Genomic DNA, 25,219 nt, shown 5'->3' with positions numbered 1-25,219 from the left:
CCTTCTCTCCCACTAAATGTCGCTTCCTCAAAGAAACGTTTGCAGTTTATGTACTTTCCCAGAACTTTACTTTTGTTACTCAACATTAATATAAATGAAATGATTTGTGAGCTTCTACTACTAAACTTTAAAGTTCCATGAGAACAGAGAAGGAATCTGTTCTCTGAAGTGTCTCCTCACTGCCTGTTACATTCAGCACAGTAGCCAGTAACCAATAAATACTGATAATGATTAAACCATTCACTTAACTCTGGAGCTGTGCTTTCCCTAACAGTAGCCACTAGCCCATGTGGCTTCTGAGTCTTTGGAGGATGCTAGGAGAAGGGAGATGATGTACAAGTATAAAATACCCACCAGAGTCCAAAAGCTTAGTAAGAATAAATATATTATTAATGTTTTCATACATATTAAATGCTTAAATGATAATATTTTGGATATTTTAAGTCCATAAAAGTTAAGAGTATTTTAGCTTTAAAACAGAGCTACTTGAAATAGCCACAAACATAAGTAGCTGGCCTGTGTGGTATGTATGATAGATCCATTAGGAGTGCCCTTCCTCTCATTTACTAATTTCTCTTTCTCGAATATTCAAGTACACAATAGTTGCCCTGGGAAGCCTTCCTAGGGTGCCCTCTACCATCATACTCAAGGTGTGGTTATATTACCTTATTGCTGGTGAGATCCCTCAGTACAAGCTTCCAAAGGAATTTAATGAACAAATAATGAAAATCACTCCTCACTTCCCTTAAAAGCCATATGTTGTAGACTATTATAGCTAAGCTCTACATAATGCTTTCTTAAAATGGAGTAAGAGCTAAGGAGTAAACAGCTCGAGAGAGAGAGAGAGAGAGAGAGAGAGAGAGAGAGAGAGAGAGAGAAAGAGAGAGAGAATGAGAGAGGGGGAAAAAAGGAAACTCGCTTTGGTAGGGAACAAAAAATTATATAAGCAGGATGTTGCCAAACTAAGCAATATATTCTAGTAACTTCCCATTACCCACTAGACTAAGGGAAGTATATCTTTTACTCAATGAGGTGCTCCAAAGAATCCTGGGATAATTTCAAAGTTCTCAGTTGGTTAGGTCTTCTTCAGATAAGCCAGTCTCATCTTACCTAAACTAAAACACCTCTAACATCCTAAAAACTGCTTCAAATTCAGCTACATAGTCTATATTATCATAATGCTTTGGCTGATGATGCAGGCACAAAAATTAACATTCAAGAATTTCAGAGTTGTGGTTGCTGTGGGAACCTTAATTCCAACTGTAGGGCACAGATGCAGAATCATGGACTACTCCCAATACTGATAAAATTGGAGATGTATATTTACTCTGTGAAATGAGGCACAGCTACAGTTACTGAAACAACCTCATTTTGGCATTTCTAGGCTTTCAATGCATTTATATTCTCAACCTTACCACAATACTGTTTGCTGCATTAAATTGCCTTCTCTTTGGAGAAAAGAAAAAAAAGAGAATGAACTGATTGGGCAGACATTCAAATTACCAGTCCTGTATGTGCTTTCTATGCATGATCTGATTCACAGGCCAATCATGATATTTTTATTTTACTCTTATGGGCTGTCTATAAACTCTCACACAAATGGAAACAGGGTATGAATCTCAACTTGTGAATGTACCACGACATGTATATGTGCCAAACATTGGAAAGCAAATTTTTTATATGTGTGTGTGCGTATATATCTTTACAACTACAAAAGGGATAAATTTAAACCCCATATATATATATATATATATATATATATATATATATATATATATATATTCTCCATATATATGCACTTCTTTGCTTTTTGTACCACAATGTTTAATTTCTGAAAACTGTCCAGACACTAGCCTTTGGCCCTGGCTCACTGAGGACCTAGTTCTATAACTAGTCAACAGACACTAAAGTTAGCAAAGAACAAAAACAAGAGAGCAAACAATGTAAAAACAAAGATATAAACAAACCCAAGAAAATGTTCAACCCAATCCTTATGCCCAACCTCTCACAACTCAGAAAGATGGAAAAAAATAAGCACAAAAAATTTTAAAAAGAAAAATAACTAATAATCTACATTCCAAATACCAACTCTTGTTAGTTTTTGTGCAAAGAATTAATTTTTCAGTACTGATACACTCAAGCCTTTGCCTTGGTTATGTAAGCATGTCAGTCAAGACTCAACAAATAGAGCAGTCAATATACCAGGTAAGAACTACCACTTTCAAAAGAGGAGTAGGTGACCCCAGAGACCCCAGAGAGCACATACACAAAGATGTACTTTTGTCCTACAGTAATACCATAAGTAAGTAGCAAATCAAAATTATCAGGAGAAACAGGTCCTGCTACCATGAGGATGACATACAGATTTTTTTGTTTTTGTTTTTTTTGCCAGTCCTGGGGCTTGAACTCAGGGCCTGAGCACTGTCCCTGAGCTTCTTTTTGCTCAAGGCTAGCACTCTACCACTTGAGCCACAGCGCCACTCTTCCAGTTTTTTCCATATATGTGGTGCTGAGGAATCAAACCCAGGGCTTGCTAGGCAAGCTCTCTACCACTAGGTCACATTCCCAGCCCCCAGATTTCTTTTTTTTAATTCTCTGTCTTGGAACAATTAAGGTCTTGTCAATAAATAAAATGTATCCACTATCTAACATATCCCATCTTAACTGCGCTCAAACCACCTCAGGAAGAGTGCCAATAGTGCCCAGTCTCTGCAATGGAGCAGGGAAGTATGGTTCAGGAGACATGGTGGCCTGCCCAATGGCAGCCAAACTGCAAAGATTAGGAAATAATGCTTTGAGTTTTTAAAATAAGTATCCTTTTGCATTCTCATACATGATACCATATTCAATTCTCTAGCTCCTCTTAAGAGTTTTGTCTCACCTGTGTGTTCTCCCCCTCCAGCCTTGGTGGTCGGATGCTGGACAGATGAATGGTCTTGTAGTCTCCAGAGTTGAGCTTCACAACAATGGCGTCCGCATTCAGAACCTGCATTACCTGCAATTGAGAAGACCAAAATGCTTAAACTGGCTTCAATGTTCCTCATCACACATCAAGGAGCCAGGCCCATGACAATGACTAACAGAGAGATCAACAGCTATTTAGGGTAGATCCAATACTATCCTTCATCATGCCACAATCCATAATACATATTGCAAGTTATATAATAATCACTGATTCCTAGAAACCTTATGATGGTTTCTCAATGAGATAAAATCTGTAACATTCATAAAGACGGTCAATCTTGTTTTGGGACCTGATAAACAGATATGATTAACTATAAAGCTTAAGGAACAAAATTCAATCATGACACATTATTGGAGATTTTCCTTGAAACAGGTGCTAAACTAAAATCAAATCCTCTATATATCAGTACGAATCTAGGGAAAGAGGCCAGGGTTGATTTAGAAAAACGTACCACTACAAGATGAGAAAAAAACGAAATGGAAGACTCCAAAAGGCAAGTGAAGGGCAAAAGAATTGTCACCTCAGCAGAGGAAAGGAAAAGTTCAGCTGTTAGTCTCATAGACAGAAACACTAAATTACTAAGATACTACCTCAGCTACATTAAAAGCCACCTATTTAGAGTACTTCTATGGACATGTCTGTTTTTGGAAACCACAATCATTAACATTGCACCCCTTTTCTCAGCTAAAAACGATTAACTTCCAGTCTGGGGTACAAGGATATCCATTTGAAGGGCAAAAGCACAAATATTCCTCTGTGAAGGTTATTAGAACATTCCACACAGAATAAATTCCACTCAAACTGGGACAGTGCCACATCAGGGTTATAACCAGAACTCATAATACAGCCAGCAGTCTACAATTCACCCAATTATATTCAGACCCTGTTGTTTCAAGGCTGTTTGGTTTTTTTTGCAAGCAATACTTTGCTACAAGGTAGCTGCTGACTACAAAACACTGTCACCATCCACTCCATCTGCAGAATGAAAATCAAACTCTTCTATGCTTCAATCAGGCCCCCATTAGGAACCACCAGGTGGCTGAACTATAGGGTCAGCTGCCACACAGGGATGGCAGACTGGCAAAATCTCTCTCTTCCTTTATGCATAAAACAAAAGCAGCTAGACTCTCCTTTGCCATAATGGATGTCACACTGGTAAGCATCTTAAAGAAGGCCTCTCTATTTCCTGGAAGAACTATTTTTCAGAACAAAATACTCATCTATTTGCAGACTCCTCTAAAAGCATGTATTCTCCACCTTTCCCAAAGAATCAGCCAATCACATACCAAAAGAACAAAGAATGCTCTAAAGGACAATCTGAAAAAAAAGCAAGAGCCAAAAACAAGTGAGAATTATGCATGACAAAAAAATGACAGGAGCCAAGTACCATCAAATAAACATAATGAAAAACAGAAGATGAAATCAGGAGCTGATAGTTCATGCCTAAAATCCTAGATACTCCCCAAGCTAAGATCTGAGAATCACAGTTCAAAGCCAGATCTTGCAGACTCGTATCCCCAATTAGCCAAGGTAAAAAAAAAAAAAAAAAAAAAGCCAGAACTGGAGGCATGACAAGTTGTAGAGTACCAGTCCTGAATTAAAAAACAACAACAACACCAAAAAAAAATCTGAGCAAGAACAGGAAGTCAGGAGCTCAAGCCCACTTACTTGCATGGGGGGGGGGGGAGAAGGAGGGAGAGAGAGGAGGAAGGGTGGGGAGGAGGAGGAGAGATGGGGCCAAATCAAGCTGTATAATAAAGGGGTTGAGTAGACTAGGAAGAGTGAGAAATTTTTAATTTTCTACTAAACACAGGTCTTATAATTCTGAAAGCAGAAAAGTACAGCCTAAAATAAGAATAACCGTTTTTCAATAACTTCATGACAGATCTGGGAACTGAGAAGACTAAACATTAAAGCCCAGAGAGGGAAGAATCCAAAGGTCAGAACTGGTTACCCATGTCTGAGTAGTACTGAAGGATACAGAATGCTCTAAATCAAAGAGCCCTTTATGCCAAAACAAAAGCATGATTTTAGAAACTAAAAACTTCCAGGAAGGTACAACTAGAAGGTCTGACTCAGTAACTGAAAACAAAGCAAAATCTCATTTGTTGTCATCTATTCACATTAGTGCCAGGTGAAAATGCCTAATGATGAGTAGTGGACAACCGGCCAAAATAGAAAAGCCCCAGCCAATGGTTTTCCTGTGCTTCACAAATTCTACATTTGTGTGAAAGGAAAATGGATAATAGAATATTTGAAGGATGAAGTTTCCATGGTATATGCTATTCTGTTATTCTATCTTCAAAGAGAAGAAAATTCCTCCAAGTCATACCCAGCAAAATAGCTAGCCTAGCAAATCAATATAATTCTTCCTTCAAAAGGATACCCAAAGGATAGTAAGATAATCTTCAGGCATCTCAAATGCACACATCTCACCATTCTTCCAAAATCTCAGTGTTGAATAGATCCACATCTCCTCTCAGACCCTAACTAACCCTTGTTAAACAGGAGATCGCAAAAATTGTAGGGAAATTCTTATAATCAAGACATGAGAAACATAGTGACATTCTCTGTGCCACAGTCATGCTCAGCAAGGACGTACACTAGAGAAAGTATCGAAATGCTCACACCTTCACTCCAATTCTGTGAACATCTTAGCACGCCCGGTGACAAGGTACTGGTAATTCGTCAGCCCTTAAAATGTGTTAGAGCAGCAGAAAATGGATTCTCAGTGTTGTAAATTTTAGGCCACAGCAACAGACTCACTGCTAGGCATCTCCCTGATTAGAAACCTCCTCTTCAGAAACTACGTTACTCTGACGCTGACAGCAATGGAAGGCTTGGCTCTGGGAGGAAGGGGGTTGGTGAGTGCATGCATATGTCCACATGTATGCATTTGAAAAGGGTTTATAGTTTTCTGTTTCTATGTAACCTGTGTCATTACTATCCAGACAGCAAGCAGCTCCTGAGCAGAGACAGAGAGTAAGTAATAAAACACTGGTTATAGTCACATACTGTGCAATAAGTAAAATGCAGAGTAGATTAATATACAAATTCCTATTCACCAGCAGTGGTATTTCTGAGGGCACTTTCCATCAATGTAATCTAAGCATGCCCCCACTGCTCACTCTCTCCAGCCCCCTCCTGTACACAGACCAGATCATTTAAGACTTGGGAGCAGAAATCTATGTGGAACAAGCCACTAGCGGGACTCAAGACATGCACTAAACCCTCCATTTCCATCTCTTCAAGTCTAATTGCAAAGAGAAAAGAGGTTTAATGATGACATAGTATACACTAAAGGTTGCCACAAGTCAAGAAAACTACTGAATTGTGTCAGAGGAAGTACACATAGTGCTCTCTGGATGGCCAGGGCTGCTGTTTAGTTTCTTAAGAGTTTATACAAGCTAAACAAAATTCCTTTAACATCCTTCTGAGCTGGAGAGACCCTCTAACAGCTCTTATACACAACCACCAATATCTCCAATACTGCCTCCAAACTCAGTACCAGATAGAAGCCAAGGACTTCTAGTACCAGATAGAAGCCAAGGATAGAAGCCAATAGGACTTCTATGGGCACTACCTTTAATAAGGTGAATGAAAACAAGATACATATGGCCTTCTACCTCTCTGACATCATGAAGTCCTCCTCTCTAAGGTTGTGCACTATGTCTATCCACCCCAATTCCTCACAAAAGTTCAGTGATCACCCTTGACCTAAAAAAAAAATACATAAGTATATACACATACATATACACATAAACGTATATCACAACAATATGCCAATGAAAGCACCTCTAGGCATCTAAGCACCATCAGACCAGATATTATAAATACTTAAAAAGGAATCAACATCATACAAATTTCAACAGGGAAAAGCCTCTAAAATACCTGACCAGAATTTCTCAAAATTTTCAAGGCCATCTAAGAAAACAAGGAAAGTCTGACACTCTGTCATATCCCAAAAGAGCCTAAGGAAATAAAACAACTAAGGCAATGTGGTATCCTTGAAGAAAAAAGAACATTCAGGGAAAACTAAAGAAACCCAAAGTAAAGACTTCAGTTAATAAGAATTGTTCAGGCTGGGAATGTAGCTTAGTGGTAGAGTGCTTGCCTAGCATGTCATGAAGCCTTGGGTTCAATTCTTCAGTACTACATAAACAATAAAAAGCTGGAAGTGGTGCTGTGGCTCAAGTGGCAGAGTGCTAGCCTTGAACAAAAAGAAGCTCAAGGACAGTGCCCAGGTCCTGAGTTCAAGGCCAGGGCTGGCAAAAAAAAAAAAAAAAGAACTTGTCAATACTGATACATTCATTATAACAAATGAACCACGCTCATAAAATTCAGTGAAATTGGGCTGGCAGTAGATGGATAATATGGGAATTATCTCAAATATATATTCTAAAACGGCCATGAAACTTTAAACAAGGTAAATGTTTTCTTAAATCTCTTTGAATTTATGTCAGCAAATGGGTTTGGTAATCATAAAAGCCGCAAACTAAGTCTTGCCCTTCCTCTTCCATGCAGTGGGGACCACCTTTCTAGCCAGACCCCTCACAACTTTCTTTTAACCTAAAAATTCTATGATAAAATGCAGCCATAAGCAAGTATTTGGTTTTGTTAAGACTTATAATAATATAATGAAGCTGTCTAAATAATACCAAAAATCAAGCTTAAAATTCTTATCAGAGGGGCTGGGGATATGGCCTAGTGGCAAGAGTGCCTGCCTCGGATACACGAGGCCCTAGGTTCGATTCCCCAGCACCACATATACAGAAAACGGCCAGAAGCGGCGCTGTGGCTCAAGTGGCAGAGTGCTAGCCTTGAGTGGGAAGAAGCCAGGGACAGTGCTCAGGCCCTGAGTCCAAGGCCCAGGACTGGCAAAAAAAAAAAAAAAATCTTATCAGAGTGCACTTCTACTTAGTAGTAGAAGCTATATCTAGAGCAATTAAGCAAGAAAAATTCATAAAAGGCACCCAACTTAAAAGGAAAAAATAAATTTATTACTGTTCTCGTGATATATGTATAGAAAACCTTAATGGTTTCCATGCTGTTAAAACTCATAAATGAATTCACAAAGTACAATTCAAAATCAATACCCAGTATCAGTTCCATTTCTATAGACTAACAATGAATAATCCAAGAGTTTCCAATAGCATCAAAAAGAAAATATATCCAGGAATGAACCAAGGAAGTGAAAAGCTTATCAACTATAAAACAATGCTGAAAGATAATACAGACAACATGAATGAATGGAAGCACATCCTATCATCAGGGATTGAAGACTTCACACTGTCAAGGTATCATTACCAAAGTGATTTAAAGATGAATGTAATTCCTGTCAAGATCCTAAAACTATTTCTTCTTTTTAATTATAAGATGGTTATACATTTGCCTTGTATATTTGTATTTAACATGCAAATAAAGATTAGCAGAGGCCAGGCTAACCTACAGTACATCACTCCAATTTTAGTATAGGATCTGCTGAAGTGAGCACTCATGGACAATTTTGGCAGCCACAACCCACCATAAAATTCATACTGAATCTCAAGCAAGCAGAAACAGCCAAACTAACCTGAGAAAAGAACATTGGAAAATACATACATCTTCATTTCAAAACTTACCGTAAAGCTAAGCAATTAAAATCATATGGTACTGACATAAAGACATTTAGACCAAGGGAATAGAGTACAGAAATAAATACTTTGCATATGTGGTCAAATAATTACTGACAGGAATGCCAATAGAATAGTAAGAAAAGGACAGTCTTAACATTAAAAAAAGAAGAAGAAAGAAAAGGTCAGTCTTTTTGGCAAACGATGCTAAGAAAACAGGATATCCACAAGCTAAAAACCTAAGTTAAACTTTAACCAAACGTCATACACAGTTTTGACTCAAAATGGATTTATAACTTAAATACAAAAACCATAAGTAAAAACATTACAAGATGTCAGAGGAAAAAGTGTATAGCTTTGTATTTGGTAATGACTTATTGGATATGGCACCAAAAATAGATAACCACAAAAATAAACACATTAGACCTGCATAATTGAAAAAAAATGACGTAGCAAAAACACTTCTAATAGAGTAAAAGGCAATCGACAGAATGAGACTGTTAGCATTTCCCCAGCCTTAGATCCTTAGCTCCTCCCACTAGCCCCCAGATCCACCCATACCTTAACTCCCTGCCTTAGAACTATAATGGGCCACTCCTACCTACTCACCATGAAGACCTACCTACCTCCCCTTTAGCTCCAGAGGAGCTACCACCTGGATAAGGGGCAGAAGCCAGACGCCATGTTGCTCCTTCTCCCATGGGAGATATAACCCCACTAATAAACCTCCTTATAAACCTTCTTCTCTTGTCCATGACTATCTCCACATGGTCCCCCGGGATAGCTGGCACATATCCTTTCAGAGACCACATTCCCAAATCATATGTCAAATAAGATGTTAATACCAAGAATATATAGAGTTCCTAAAGTTTAACAATGAAATAACACAGTGATTTAAAAATGGGCAAAAGGGAGGCTGGGAATGTAGCCTAGTAGTCAAGTGCTTGCCTCACATACATGAAGCCCTGAGTTCAATTCCTCACCACCATATATATAGAAAAGGCCAGAAGTGGTGCTGTGGCTCAAGTCGAAGAACACTAGCCTTGAGCAAAAAGAAGCCAGGGACAGCGCTCAGGGCCTGAGTCCAAGGCCCAGGAGTGGCACAAAAAAAAAAAAAAAAATGGGCATAAGGGTCTGGAGTATGGCTCAACTGGCAAATAACCTGTCTAGCAAAGCAGGGCCCTAAGTTCAAACCCAATACTACTAAAATAAAATGAAATATAAAGCAAATGAGACTTTCAAAGGGGGAAGGAACAAATGCTTCTTGATACATAGCACTGTAAAAATAATTTTTTTAACCAAAAAAAGTCAAATGGCTTAAAAAGCCATTTCTCCCAAAGAGAGCTATAGAGGTCATACATGCAAGAATAGGTGTGCAGCATCACTAATCACTTAAGTAGGCTTACATTAAAACTACAATGAGCACTGGTGGCTCACACCTGTAATCCTAGCTACTAAGGAGGCTGAGATCTGAAGATCACCATTCAAAGCCAGCCAGGGCAGGAAAGTCCAAGAGACTCTTATCTCCAATTAACCACCAGAAAACTAGAAGTGGCTCAAAGTGGTAGGGCACTAACTAGCCTTGAGCTGAAGAACTCAGGAGCAGCAGTGCCCAGGTCCAGAGTTCAAGCCCATGACCGACAAAAAAAAAAAAAAAGAAAGAAAGAAAACTACAATTAAATAGTGAACTACTCCTAACTACTATTATAGCTTCTATCAAAAAATAAACAAATACATGCATTAACTGATTAATTAATAAAACCCTGGTGGTACAGTGAAAACAGTTCCTTACAAAACATTGAACAATACAATTACCAGTAATTCTACTTCTGGGTACATATTTAAAGGAATTGAAAACAGATCTTCAAAAGGATATTCACGTGGTTGTATTTACAGTTAAGAGGTGGAAGCAACACACATCAACATGTAACTATACAACCTTAAAATGTATGGGCATATATAATACTGTTCTGCCTTAAAAAGCAAGGTAATTCTGACACATGCTATAACATGGATGAACCTTGAAGACATAAGTGAAATAAGCCAGTCATGAAAAGATTGATTCTACTTGTATTTGTTACTTAGAACATTCAAAATCACTATGACAGAAAGCAGAATATTAGCAGCCAGGGGCTAGTGAAAGGAGAATGGGACAAAGGGCAATTCCTGTTTCATGGGCAGTTTTAGTTTTGTAAGAGCAAACATTCTGGAAATGGGTAGTGATACGCAACAATATAAACATACTTAATATTATTGAACTGTATATTTAGAAACAGTTAAGACAGGCTAGCAACTGGTAACTCCCTCCTAGTAATCCTAGTCACTCACAAGGCTGATATCTGAGAATTTCATTTCAAAGGCAGAATATCTTAACTCTAAGAAACCAGTAAAAGCTAAAGTAGAGGCATGGCTCAAATGGTAGAACACTAGAGCCTTGAGTTAAAAAAAAAAAAAAAAAAAAAAACGCCAAGAAAGAACATTGAGGCCTTGAGTTTAAGTCTCAGTGCCAGGGGAGGAAATGGGGAAGAAAGAAATGGTTAAGACAGGAAGTAAAGGTATGGCTCATACGGTAGAGGACCAGTCTTAAGCAAAAATGCTAAGAGAAAGCATTAGGCCCTGAATTCAAGCCATGTACTGACAATAAATAAATAAACAAATGCATAAAGTTAACACAGTAAACTATATGTCCAATGAATTTTACCATGAGAAAAAAAATGGGAGGAAACCCTCAGAGACTGTTAATATATACCCCAAGTAGAGATAAGATACTAAATAACACTTAAGTATAAAGCAAAACCATTTATACTGTAAAATTTACTGCACCCATGTACAGTATAGAACTTGATCTCCAAAGTGGACTTGGCTACCAATGCCTGTCAACTACTTACTGTTCCCAAGAGAACCATACAGGGTAAAGCTCCCTGAAGGCAAGAATCACTTCTAGATTTTCCTTTCTCAAAGTATAAATTTAGGGCAGAAAATCTAGCAAGAGGCCTCTAAGAAACAGGGCATGGGCAGACACTTCTTGAGGACATGCTTCCATTCTCCCTCCCCCCAAAAGTGCTATTCAGGTCTGTGAAATCTGCAAAGCCCACAGATCCAGCAGCAGGGACAGGGAAGCCAAGCCACGTGCTCAGGGGACCATATGGCTACAAACAGCACAGATCAGCTAAAACGCCACGGGGAAGGCAGGCAGGGAACTGGCAGGCCACGACAGGCACAAAAGTCTCAGGCAGGCTCAGCTAATCGCTGTGAAGGGAACATGCTTCTCAGCTAACCTGGAGAGACAAGGCGAGCCCTCCCTCGCATTTCTTTCCTTGCAAAGTAAAACTGCTTAAGCAGACCTAAGCTGACAATGGAAACCGGTCTTTCAACAGACCACAAGTATGAAGAAAATACTTTCAATTTCTAGGTTCTCAAACCAAGCTTCTTGGCAAAATATTCATTTACAGCTTTGTATTGGCTCCAGAAATCAACTATGAAGCCCCAAAGGCACCCAGTAGAAGATGTCAGGCATTTAGTTGTTTTAGCCATGTCTCATACAATTAGATGCTGAAAAAAAAGTGACTGTTGAAGAGAGAATCCAGGCTTCACAATCAGATGATACTCAGAGCAGACCTAATTCAGCAAAGCCTACAAGATTTTCAGACTATGGGTACGAAGGTCTCAAGTACATGACAACTTTCTATATGATTTCCTGAATAAGCTTTGGGTATTATAAACATGAATCGTGTAAAATGACTACCGAATTACAGTTGAATTCCACAGTTATGAAAAGGAATACAGTAAAATTTTCCCTTTTAACTCTATGCTGATATCCAGTGTTCTACAAGCCATGTTGGCCAACTATTACCCAACAGCCACACAGTTCACTTCACAGAAACCACGTGGCCTAGAAAGCCTACAGTATTTACTATTCATTCCTTTCAGAAAAAAAATGGCCAACCACTGGTGTGTTCTACAACATATGAGAAGATAAACTCACTTAATGGCTTATACTGGTTGGCATTTCTGAATAGCTATTTATTAATTGTGCTTTAAATCATCTCTAAAGAAATAACTGCCATTTACAGAGAGATTTATTCTACTTTCTAATACTAGAGAAATCAACTACATGAATATCGACCTGTTGAGGGCTGGTTAAATAAATTATGGTGCAGCTTCATATTGGAATATATGTACCAGCTAAAGAAATGTAAAGATTTATTTTGTTCCCTCCCTATACACCTCTAAATTTTAAAAAATGAAGATCTGGTAGGCACTGGTGACTCACACTTATAAATCCTAGCTACTCAGGAGGTAGAGACATGGAGGGTCAAAGTTCAAACCCTCCTCAGGCAGAGAAGTCTTAGAGACTCCATTTCCAAATAATCAGCATAATAGCAGACTACATGTGGGGCTCAAGTGGCAGGATGCCAACCATGAGGAAGTAAGCCAAATGAGCTCACAGCCCTGGGTTTAAGCTCCACTACTAGGGGGAGGAGATCTCTTAGACCCACCTATGCATCTATCTCCACAAGACTAAGAGAGTGGATATAATGGGAGAGAAGAATACTGCCACAAGATAGCTTTACCTATCTCTATATAAACATATCTGAAAGCTATAATCTGTGAGATAAATGACTCTACAGGTTCAGAAAAGCTAATTTCTAAGCCAATGATGATAAACCACCAATCTGATGTATGGTGCAGAGCCCCAGCCCCTTGTCCAGCTTAACAAAAGACTCAAGAAACTGCCAACTCATGAATCTCAAGCAGGTATGATAGTAGGGACAAACACTAGGATTGATTTCAAGTTTAAGAAGCTTCTAGATTTCAAGACGAATGTCCTAAATCCCTACATAGAATCTGTGCTTCTTCCTTTTCTTCTGGTGCCAGTATTGAGGCTTGAACTCAGGGCCTCACTCTCACCCCTTGGCTTTTTCACTTAAAGACTTGTTGGTGCTCCACCACTTGAGTCACACCTCCACTTTCAGTTTTTTGCCAACTGGAGATAAGGATCTTATAAACTCTTCTGCTGGGACTGGCTTTGAACCATGATCTTCAGATCTCAGGCTCCTCAATAGCTAGATTACAAAAGTGAGCCAACAGCCTCCACATGTTCAGTGCTTCTAACCTAGTATTTTCATACTTCATCCTTAAATAAGAGACAAGCAAGGGTCATCAAATATATAACGAAATACTCTAGTATGAAAAATAAAAGACCAAAATAACCAAAGGTGGATAGGGGAAAACAGGGAATATGCAGAAATAATCTCAAAAAAAAATAAGATAAATTCCCCAGAAAGCTACAAAATGATCGAAAAATAGATGTTTTAAGTGATAAAAATAAAGGAGAAAAACATTTAGAGAACAAAACACTCAGAAATGTTAAGCACAGTACCATAAATACTCAATAAAAAGGCTGAAGGATAAGTAGAAAGCAATCTAAAAAGAACAAAAGACCAAGAGAGCCAGGAGGTGGCACACACCTATTATCAAAAGTTCAAGGCCAGCCTGAGCTACATGGAGATCCTGTCTCAAAAGCAAAAAGCAATTTTTAAGAACTGATGCAAAAATGAGAAGGAAAAAACAGAACAGCAGACCAGAAAGTCCAACATCTAAATAAAAGCAGTTCTTGGAAAAAGGAAGGAGAGAGAAACTTATACAGAAATCAACAAAATAACTGACAAATGAAGTCCCCAAACTAAAGGTCCAAATGTTGAAGCAGAAAATACTCACATTCTGTTAACTAAATTTGTATTGGTGTGAAACGTTAGAACATTAGGATCAGAAAGTCTCAGCTCAATACTTGTAGGAAGATTTTAAAAAATCAAGAGAGGGAGAGGAGAGCAAGAGAAAACAACAGGAAAGGAGAGGGGAAAAGAACAGAGAACCACAAAGTAGCTAAATAACAAGAGTAACTAACACCTTAACAATTATGATGGAAATTTTTCAAAAGAAAATTCTATACTCAGCCAAATTATCAACCAAATAAGTAGAAAATAGTTATTGTCTCCAAAAATTTACCTTGCAAGTACCTTACCTAAGAAGTTAGAGAAAATCTGTGTCACCAAAATAAAGCATTTAAGTCCTAAAGTAAAAGGCATGAGATCCAGAAAACTCCAACCTGAGTCATGCAAAGAAGCTCCTCCCCTCATAAAAAGAGTGAATTCCAAAGGTGACAGAAAGCTTTTTAAACAGAAAAAAAGAAACAACAACAAAAAAAATGAACAAGTCAAAACTCGTGAAGGTCACAAGGCTTCGATAAAGGGTCACAGAAGGCAAGATTAAGTAGACTCAAAAAATGTCTGGAGAGATTAACACAGCAGAGTCTGAGAGGTGAGTTAGTAATATATATGTAAATGTTAAAAGTACTAACTCCACAGGAAACAAAAGTTACATAGGAAATGAAAGTTAACTTTAATATGTTATATAGCTCTTACCATGTAATTAGCATTTACAAAGTAAACTATGAATATTAATTTAATAAAATTATGATATAATCATACTGGAAGGATAGGGAAGGGCATGGGTACAGCCATATGAATACCTATGTTTAAGTAACAAAACTAAATTCATTTTCTTCCATAGTATGAAGGAAAGAGGTTGCTTACAAGTGAAAAATGAAGAAATAGCAATATACACATTTTTATTCAGAGATACAAATTAGCCTTGCTTCAGGTAAGGAACTTGACCCAGAACACTGATCAAGACATATATCTCTAAAAACATTGCTGACATTGTTGTGAGGTAAGTTTTAGTCAACACTGGATTAATATTCTATCCAAGTTCTTCCTATTCAAAACAAGACTGGTATATAGGAGAAACCACCAAATTTGGTGAATATTTCAGGTTTTGGTAGCTAAATCTCAGAGCTTTCAACAACCCAGTAATAACTAACTCTGCCACCACCATCAGGCAACATCATACATGGAACTTAAATACCCCAGGCTATGCTCCAAAATTTATCCATGACATTAAAAGGCTTTTTTAACCTTTTTTTTTTTGGCTAGTCCTGGGGTTTGGACTCAGGGCCTAAGCACCGTCTCTTGGTTCCTTTTGCTCAAGGCTAGCACTCTACCTCTTGAGCCACAGTGCCCCTTCTGGCTTTTTTCTGTTTATGTGGTGCTGAGGAACCCAGGGCTTCATGCATACTAGTCAAACACTCTACCTCTAACCCACATTCCTAACCCCTTTAACCTTTCTTTTCAATGTAAAATGCACCAACACAGGCAGAAACATATTTGACCTGTGGGCCAAGCTTTCCTAATCTGGGACAGACTGTAAGGCCAACTTTGTTTCGAAAAACACAAGGCTGTATCTCTCAGTGTGTCAGGCAGTATGGGTGTTTTTGCTTACATTCTTTATGCTTTTGTCCTGTTTTAAAATGAAAACAACCAGGCACTGGTGGTACATGCCTGTAATCCTACCTACTCAAGAGACTGAGATCTGAGGATCCCAACTAAAGCCAGCCTGGCAAGAAAGTCTATGAGGCTCTTATCTCCAATAAACTACCACAAACCTTGAAGAAGAGCTGTGGCTCACATGGTAAAGCACTAGCTTTGAGCAAAAAGAATCTCAGGGACAGTGTCCAAGCTATGAGTTCAAGCCCCAAGAGCAGTACTGAGAGGAATTTTTAAAACTCAAAACTTTTTAAGTCTTTCATCTGCCCATAAATACATTTTTTTCTTTACTCTCTAAGCAAGACTATAAGTTCTACAGGAGATGGGATATGAGATGGGATATTCTTCATAATCCTCAGATGATTTCTAGGGGCAATTTCTTCTATTCTGATATAGCAACAAATAAAACTTCATTGCAATAATAAGACTCACCTTGCTCACAAAAGAAAAAAATATTCTGGGCCCATAAACTCAGCTACTCAAAAGGCTAAGACCAAGAGGGTCGATCAATGTTCCAAGCAATCCAGACTGAAAAGTTCATAAGACTCCATCTCCAATGAACCAGCAAAAATCTAGGATAGAGGTATGGCTCAAGTGGTAGAGGAAATAAAAACAAAAAAAAACAAGAGAGCAAGGGCTTGAATCCAATTCAAATCCCAAAACCAGCCTCTGCCAAAAACAAACAAACAAACAAACAAAAAAAAACAACTGATGGATCTCTGATTTGTTTTAATGGAGAACAATGTTCCTACAGCATTTATTCCTTTTCTAATTGTGAAAAAGGCATATTTAAAACAAATTCAAGTTGAAGATGATAGTGTACACCTGTCATCCCAACACTTGGGAGGCTGAGGCAGTAGGATCACAAGTTCAAAGCCATCATGGGCTGTATAGTAAGACAATCCATCATGATCGTCAATACTAGTTCAATCATCTAATTCTTAGAATTTGTTTTTCTTCAATGATAATTCCATAGTTTACCAACAAATGAAAGCCCAAAACTCTTCTTTCTAATGCTTGTATAAACTCAGTTTCAATAGTAGGGGGCCAGAGAATGTTAGTGGGACCTCTTCCCCAAGACTCATTCACATCACTAACACCATAGACCTTCAAAGCAATGACAGTAATGCTCAATTGGTAAGTGAATGGTCATCCTTTGTGTAGCCCATTGTCAATTACAAGAGCATAGGCACAACCGAGTTCCAAGTAGACACAGTAGGCTGCAACCACATGCACACAAGTACTTTCCTCAGAGAAAGGAAGCAGAGGTCCATTCTAGTCTGCCTCTAGATGTGGAAGATGGATAGAGGTGTATCCTACAGGGAGAGCTCCCACCAAGTCTACAATAGGATGACTGCTCCCCACCTATCACCTACTAAAGAGGGAAGAGAGCCTCTTGAGCACTCTGTGACCTAGTACTCTGGTCATCATAAAAAGAGAGTGGGGGAAAAAAAATGCAGCCAATTCCTCAGAGACTGCAAAAATTTTACCATTATAAGATAAACAGTTTTGGGATTTGTCAGGCTGACAGTGCCACCTAGTGGCTTTCTGTCTTAAAATGGTTATTTGAGGGACACAGCCAATATGGGTATATAACTATATTATGGCTATAAATAGACAAAATTTTCAGTGTCTCTTGGCAAAAGCATAAATAAGCTAAAAAAAAAAAGATACAGAATTTAGAAAAGGCTTAAAGAATTTGTCTACCACAAAAATTACCAATATCTAAGTAGAAACATTTTTACAGCCCTTTGATAATATATTGTTCTAGTTCCTTTCAAAGCAACCCATCTCAAGACCTGTCAAGGAAGAACTGCTAGAATAAAAATAAAACCACCAGAGTTTCAAAGCTGAATGAACAGAAACTGGTGTTTGTATACATAGGGAATCTCAAAAACACCATTTGCTAAGCAGATACAAAGAATCCTAATAATATAAGAGCTTGAATCCATGAACATCTCATAATGAAGTTATGCTAATTTACACTGAAAATGCTATTTTTATGGATCCCTAGACAGACAGACAGACAGACACACACACACACACACACACACACACACACACACACACACACGTAAGACACAGAGGCTGGCTTTGAAATAGTCAAAGAGCTACAGAATTTCTAACTGTTCAAATCTATATATTATCACTTGCCTGGCAATGTCCACTCTGCCTATCAACATGTTGACAATGACTCACCTTGGCAACAAACTGCTTGTCTTTTTGGTCCAAATTAGCAGTGGGAGCTACATAATCTCTCCATATTCTCAGCCTGCGCTCCTTGGCAAACCTGGCAACAAAGCAAGATGCAAGATCATTCAGACAGTTCAAGCCCATTGTATTTCAATCCACCACCATTAAGGAAGCAGGGAGTGCAGAACGCTACTCTACATAAAGATACATCCACAATGACTAACGGTTCAAATAAAAGCAAAGAATGACAGCAAAGGGAAATATCCAAAAATGTATTAGAGCAAATGGAAAAATCCAAGATGCACGTATACTATAAACTCAAGGCTAGAACACTGAGTGGGACAGAAAAATCAAAGACACATGTGTACTACAAACTCAAGGCAAATACACTGGGTGGAATGTAGATTTGCAACTGTTTGAGCACATATAGCACAAATCCATCTAAATAATTAAGTGATTTACCCAGTATCTTCTACAACAATGTAGGCTGACATACAGAGCAACTGCTCTCTTAAGTGGGAAGAATGAACACATATAAACATGTTTTAAAAATGTAAGCCTAGGGCTGGGAATATGGCCTAGTGGCAAGAGTGCTTGCCTCCTTATACATGAAGCTCTCGGTTCGATTCCCCAGCACCACATATATGGAAAACGGCCAGAAGGGGCGCTGTGGCTCAGGTGGCAGAGTGCTATGCTAGCCTTGAGCAGGAAGAAGCCAGGGACAGTGCTCAGGCCCTGAGTCCAAGGCCATGGACTGGCAAAAAAAAAAAAAAAAAAAAGTAAGCCTAGGACTGGGAATGTGGCCTAGTGAGAGTGCTTACCTCCTTAAAAAGTATAAGCCTATCCATTGCCTTTTAAATTATATAAAAAGTGCATCTAAACACACCATGAGCCAGGTGCAGTGACTTAAGCTATTATTAGCTACACGAGAGGCAGAGACTAGGAGATCATAGTTTAAGGCCATTTGAGGCATAAAAGTTACAGGATTCCATCTCAACCACGGGCAGAGTGTAATGATAAGGGGCTATCCATCTCAGCCACAAAGCAGCACCGCAGTGCAGATTTAAAGTGAGACCTCCACTTTAAAAATAACTAACAAAGGGGCTGGGGATATAGCCTAGTGGCAAGAGTGCCTGCCTCGGATACACGAGGCCCTAGGTTCGATTCCCCAGCACCACATATACAGAAAATGGCCAGAAGCGGCGCTGTGGCTCAAGTGGCAGAGTGCTAGCCTTGAGCGGGAAGAAGCCAGGGACAGTGCTCAGGCCCTGAGTCCAAGGCCCAGGACTGGCCAAAAATAAATAAATAAATAAATAACAAAAAAGTGATTTCATACATGGCTAAAGCAGCAGAGTACTTGTGAGGCAAATGCAAAGCCCTGAATTCAATCTCCAGCAACACACACACATATGTGTGCGCACACAAAATTGAAAAATGAAGAAAATCTCTACAGAAGTTCATTAATAAGCAGTTAGAAAGACATCTGCCAGAAATACTTTTATTTTCTTTTTTCTTCTTCTGTTTTTTTTCCCCGCCTTTGATTTTGTTTTTTTTGTGGAATTTTGGTGCCAGTAGTGGGGCTTTAACTCAGAGCTTCATGTTCTCGCTTGGCTTTTTCCATTCAAGGCTACAACTCTCCACTTGAGCCACACCCCTACTTCTTAGAAAAATTCTTCTTAAAGTACTAAACCAAGTAAATATTTTTTCAAAGTTAAACTAAGAGAAACTGAATATGTATAAAGCCTTTAAAAAAATCAGTGAATATCTACCTATATATATGCAGTGAAAAGGAACTATTCTGAGTAAGTGCTACACCTTTATTTTTTAAAAGAAGCACTAAATGGGAAAAAGAAAAAGAATGTAGTAGTTGTAAAACACATAAAGTACTTCCATAGAGAGTATGTAATTTTACCAAGAATGCAACTGCCACAAATATAACATTCAAAACAGCAGGCAAGTAATCACATAGTGAATTATGATTTGCATTCCCTGGTCCAAGCCTGCTTTACAATGATGAGTACTCTTAAAAAAAAATCCATAAAAATTTTCTACAGATGTTATAAAACTTGTGGTTATTGCTTTAATTATACTTGCTTTCTTTAAAACAGCAGAATCTTAAAAAACACAAAAACAAAAATGATCACACAAAATAATTTCTTAGAATAGTAACAGACTTAGAATGAGAGAGGAGAAAAAGAAGGGGAGGAAGAGGGGGTAAGAGATATGCTAAGACAGACACAAACAGACAATGAAAACAATAATCAGAAGTATTTGGGCTGGGGACATAGCCTAGTGGCAAGAGTGCCTGCCTTGGATACACAAGGCCCTAGGTTTGATTCCCCAGCACCACATATACAGAAAACGGCCAGAAGCGGCGCTGTGGCTCAAGTAGCAAAGTGCTAGCCTTGAGCGGGAAGAAGCCAGGGACAGTGCTCAGGCCCTGAGTCCAAGGCCCAGGACTGGCCAAAAAAAAAAAAAAGAAGTATTTGCAACAATGCACTTGATAGGCTACTGTATCTTTCTCTTGGTTATGGAACTACATAAACTCCTCCCAAAATGTTAAGTAAGCATTGTTTCTTTATCAGACAACATGCATTTTTCAAGCATACCACAGCCTAACGTCCATATTAACATCTATTTTCATAAACACTTGTAAATATTTCTGCTTATAGATACTGGAGTATATAAAAGACTGCAGGAATGAAATTTGTAATTATTCAGTTTCTATTCTTATACATTTCTGAGCTACATCAAATAATGGTATTAAGGCAGTTACAATTTTAAGATTACCTTCAGATCCCCATAAGGTTCTTTATGCCCTGAATGGACTGTTGTCATTGACTACTGTCTTCCACTACAACTCCTGGAAACATTATTTCCTGAGCATTATGGCCATCCACCTATTTATGGTATCTATTTTATTTTCTTTCATCTACCCCATCAAATAGAAAATATCTACCTACATCTAGAAAAACTTGTCCTGGACACTTGAACAAGCTACCAACTTTGCAATTCCCATTCTCAGTTTTCTGTAAATGTTAGTCTACATCTACTTCAACCATAAAGCACCAAAATGAAATCACAAAAAATGTCTTAGAACTGTACTACCCTTTGTCATTAAAATTCACTTTTACAAATTAGGACATCAGTCCTAAAATGCAGCCGAATCCTCGTCTAGAACTTACAGGTTTTACCATTACAGCCTTGCTCCAGCCTGCCATCTATATGAGAGGAGCTCAGAACAGGCAAGTGCGCCAATCCTGAAATGAGCTTCAAGTTCCATTCCAAATGCCTAAAATGCGGAACTTAGGAGGGAACTTGGAAAAGTGACCTGAAAGCATGAAAAAGCAAACCAAGTAAAGAACACTTTCTGAATGAAAAACCTAAGCCCTTACTACCATTAAACCAAACCCAAAGATTAATTTTACATCCTTCCTTTTTAAGACTTCCCAATTCCTGTAGTAAAATATAACCAGCACTGATACAGACATTAGTTGAGAGAAGATAGCTAGGTTTCTTTCTCTAAGACCCTTAACAAAAGCCTGGGCTGGAAGGCTTCCCTGGCAGGCCTTACCTCTCGGCTGCCCTCAGCTTTTCTGCACCCCGGGTGTAAACGGCAATGGACCAGTCCACACAGCGTGCAAAGCCTTCCTTCAGGAGGAGCTCAGTGATGTTTCCATTCTAAGAAATAAGGCACAAGAGAAGGCAGACATGAGTTAGATTCTGTTACAAGAGAATCTATTTCTCTAGACCTCTGACATGACATACTTTGCTACAATCTACCTGGTAGTTCATTAAAATAAAAATTTTAAAAAGTAGCTTAAGCCAAGTTCTGATGGCTCACACCTGTAATCCTAGCTACTCAGGAGGCTGAGATCTGAGGATCAAGGCTCAAAGCCAGCCCAGGCAGGAAAGTCCAGAAGACTCTTATCTCCAATTAACCTCCAGAAAACTGGAAACTTGTAGATCAAGTGGTAGAGTACTAGTCTTGCGCACAAAAGGTAAAAAAGATAGCACCCAGACCCTGAGTTCCAACCCCAGGACCTGCACCAAAAAAAGAAAAACAAAAAACACCACCCCTCAGATGGGAGACACCATGCTGAAACCCTCTCAATAGCCTTGGCTTCATATCCCAACAACTCCCAGCAAAGTGCCTCTCAACTAAAGGGAGAATAAATGTTAGTGACACTTTATGTAACTGACATCTTAGTAGCTCTTCTTCTGGCAAAGAAGGATGTTAATCTTTTAGAGAGATGACATCTCATTCTTCCCATGCCTCAGATCAGCACTTTTTTCCTCTTTTTTTCTAGCAAAAAGTTAAAAAATGGGCTGAGTAGGGAATTGGGTAAGCCACATTTTGCCCAACTACAATTCATATGCTACTGTGACAGAGCCATCTGGCAGGGCAGGGCCAGACAGTGCTCCCAAAGAAACACACATGACCTTGGCCCACTCCAAACCAAGTGTCCCAACAACTGCCCTACTGGAAGAATTAGCTAGCTGAAAAGAGTAACAGCAGTTTAACTTAATAGGTTGCAATACTGAAAAGTCACTTAGCTGTTACATCATCCCATATCTAAGAATAAGCCATCTAACTGAAGTATGGGATAGGGTCAAAATACTAATAGTCAGAACTACAAGAACATAACCTAGTTCCTCTTCAAATCAGAGACAGGAGGGAACTGCATAAGGCCCTATGTCAGTTTCCTCCTGATTTGTCTACCAGTACTCCAGATAGCTGACTTCTAAACCTACAGCTAACCTCATTGACCATAAAATGTTAGCTTCTGCTCTACTTCTACAAGATGTGTCCCGCTCCAGCCTTGCTACTATAAATCTCTTGAATCAAGCACGTGGAAAAGTGATGGAGTTCTTCTTCTCCTTATAAACCCAGTAACATTTGAGATTAACTTCCTAAAAACAAGATGATACACAGATCTGTCAAATTCTGTAAAACAAATGCTATCTCTCCCTAGTATATACCTCAGACTTATTAGATGATTGATAATCATGCCAAGATATTTAAATAGATGTAAGAGAGAAAGAACAGACTAGCAAACTACAACCCTTCAAACTATGAAAGCATCCCCAGACCATTACAAACCAGGCCACACCATACACTCACGGGATGAAGGATGGTACCCAGAACGTTCTGGTTGTGGCAGCTCTCCAGAATGATTTGAACATCTCTCTGAAGCAGCCGAGACTCAGTGAAAAATTTGGCTTCTGCAGCAAAGGGTTCTGGCGTTTCACTGCCATCTGCTTCCCGACGAAAAGTTGGGCACTAAAAGGAAAATATGGGCAGTGAAGAAGAAAACCTGATGGTGAGAACCAGTCACCTACACAGAGAGCAAGGCCCTCACCTGCACACCTTCCACAAGCTAAGCTCAGGGAGGAGGGCGGGGGGTGGGGGGAGGAATGCTGCAAATTAGCTCTTCTAACCCTTTTGAAAACATCCTGTTCCCTTAGACTTTTTGTTAAAAGACACATGATCACATGAAAAAGTCATTTAATTACAGTTGAAAATGACCCATTTCCATGAAAACATTTGCCAGTGCCTAGCTTCTAATCTCTAATTTATTTAAATATAAATGATATTTTATATAAATATGAGCCACATCCAGCAAGCTGCAGACCTACTCATCTCTCCTTCTCTAGACTTATATCCTCAACAAACTCCAATTCCAAACAGATCCAAAGTACTTAAAAGAAACAAGGAAAGGGAAATAGGAAAAAGAAAGAGAGAGGGGGGAAAGGGAAAACGGAAAGGGAGAAAGGAAAGCAAAAGAATCACACTAGAACTTCTCATTGCAAAGTGTAGCCAGAAAAAAATTATGAAGTACTGTGGTCGATGGCCCAAGGTAGGAAGAAAAATAGTAGACCCAAGGTCCCCAATTAAAAGTAAAGAAATCCCCAAATCCTGCACCCACCACACAGCCCAGTGTACATCTGACCTTGATCCCGGACAGCATGACTGTAACGAGGTGGTAATCTGGAAGGAGCAGGGCCCTGACCACACTGCCATCTCGCACGTGCTCGATAATCGCTACATGAAAGAACACAGTTTTAGTCCTAGGGGGAAATCACTTCAAGAATATACAATGCCCATGCAGACTGCATCTAACCCAGTTCCTCTCGCCCAAAACCTAAGAAAGAGCCTCCTTCTCAGAAGTGATGCAGTGGGTTCACACAAACCAGTCCTGCATGAAACAGTTCAAACCTGCTTCTCCATCTTCTGAGACCTCACCTCAGGGCTCTCAACAAAGTTTTGTTGTTCAAAATCTAGGATGCTCATCTGAGTATCAAATACTAGCCAAAAATAATTTTAAATTTAAGGATAGGTCATCCTTTTATGTTACTTAACCTGTAGTTAACAAGGTCCAAAGTGGAACCAGAAAAACCAGGTAGTACATAAATATATGTTTACATTTATTGGGAATACTTGTTTCTACTTCCAAGTTTCAGAAGTGTATAAATAGGTTTCTTTTTTTTTTTTTTTTTTTTGAGAGCAGAAGATCCACAATGGGCAAAAGCTCAACATGTTCACACCTGACAACAGCAAGGGCACCTGAGCTGTGTAAATGGGATTCAAACTCCCTTCCAAAATGCTATGGTATTGTTACAACTGTAAGGATTTCCTCGGGATACTAAATAAGCAAAAGAAAGACTCACTGGATCTTATAAATCTCAAGAAGCAAAGAGAGCAAACAGAAATAAATCACTGTGGGTTATATCTGTCTCTCCCTACAAGACTCACCATTGACAGGCTTCTGGTGGTGAGAGTCCACAAAGTGCCTTGGGTTCTCAATGGTATACTTGAGGTCCCGGATGGTATGGGAACCGCTTCCCTCGCTCCACATCCCTTTTTTGGCTGCTTTTGCTTGTTCCTCACATTCTGAAAGCCGGTTTTGCTCTGGGCTAGGACATGAAAAACAAAGGTGTGGTTAATGAATTCACAAACAGAAACAGATAGCTCTTGGCCACTGAGTTTCTGTTTGAAATCTATGGCTTAAACTCCAACCTATCACCATATCATAAGCACAATTTGCAGATTCCAAACTTGG

At 39.0% G+C, this 25,219-nt stretch overlaps 1 protein-coding gene across 1 annotated transcript in view; it reads right to left on the bottom strand.

The window, feature by feature from the left end:
- Snd1 (staphylococcal nuclease and tudor domain containing 1) overlaps positions 1-25,219 on the bottom strand; it is a 437,644-nt gene that overhangs the window by 365,162 nt on the left and 47,263 nt on the right. Inside the window, exons 5-10 of the mRNA XM_048340172.1 lie at positions 24,913-25,073; positions 24,110-24,201; positions 23,281-23,439; positions 21,730-21,836; positions 18,162-18,252; positions 2,882-2,995 (exon numbers count right to left, since the gene is read on the bottom strand). Coding sequence (XP_048196129.1) covers positions 2,882-2,995; positions 18,162-18,252; positions 21,730-21,836; positions 23,281-23,439; positions 24,110-24,201; positions 24,913-25,073 — 724 coding nt within the window. The remainder of the gene's footprint in view (positions 1-2,881; positions 2,996-18,161; positions 18,253-21,729; positions 21,837-23,280; positions 23,440-24,109; positions 24,202-24,912; positions 25,074-25,219) is intronic.

Source organism: Perognathus longimembris, chromosome 2, assembly GCF_023159225.1.
Source record: "Perognathus longimembris pacificus isolate PPM17 chromosome 2, ASM2315922v1, whole genome shotgun sequence".
In the NCBI taxonomy this organism is placed as follows: Eukaryota; Metazoa; Chordata; class Mammalia; order Rodentia; family Heteromyidae; genus Perognathus; species Perognathus longimembris.
This window is presented reverse-complemented; position numbering and strand designations above follow the sequence as displayed.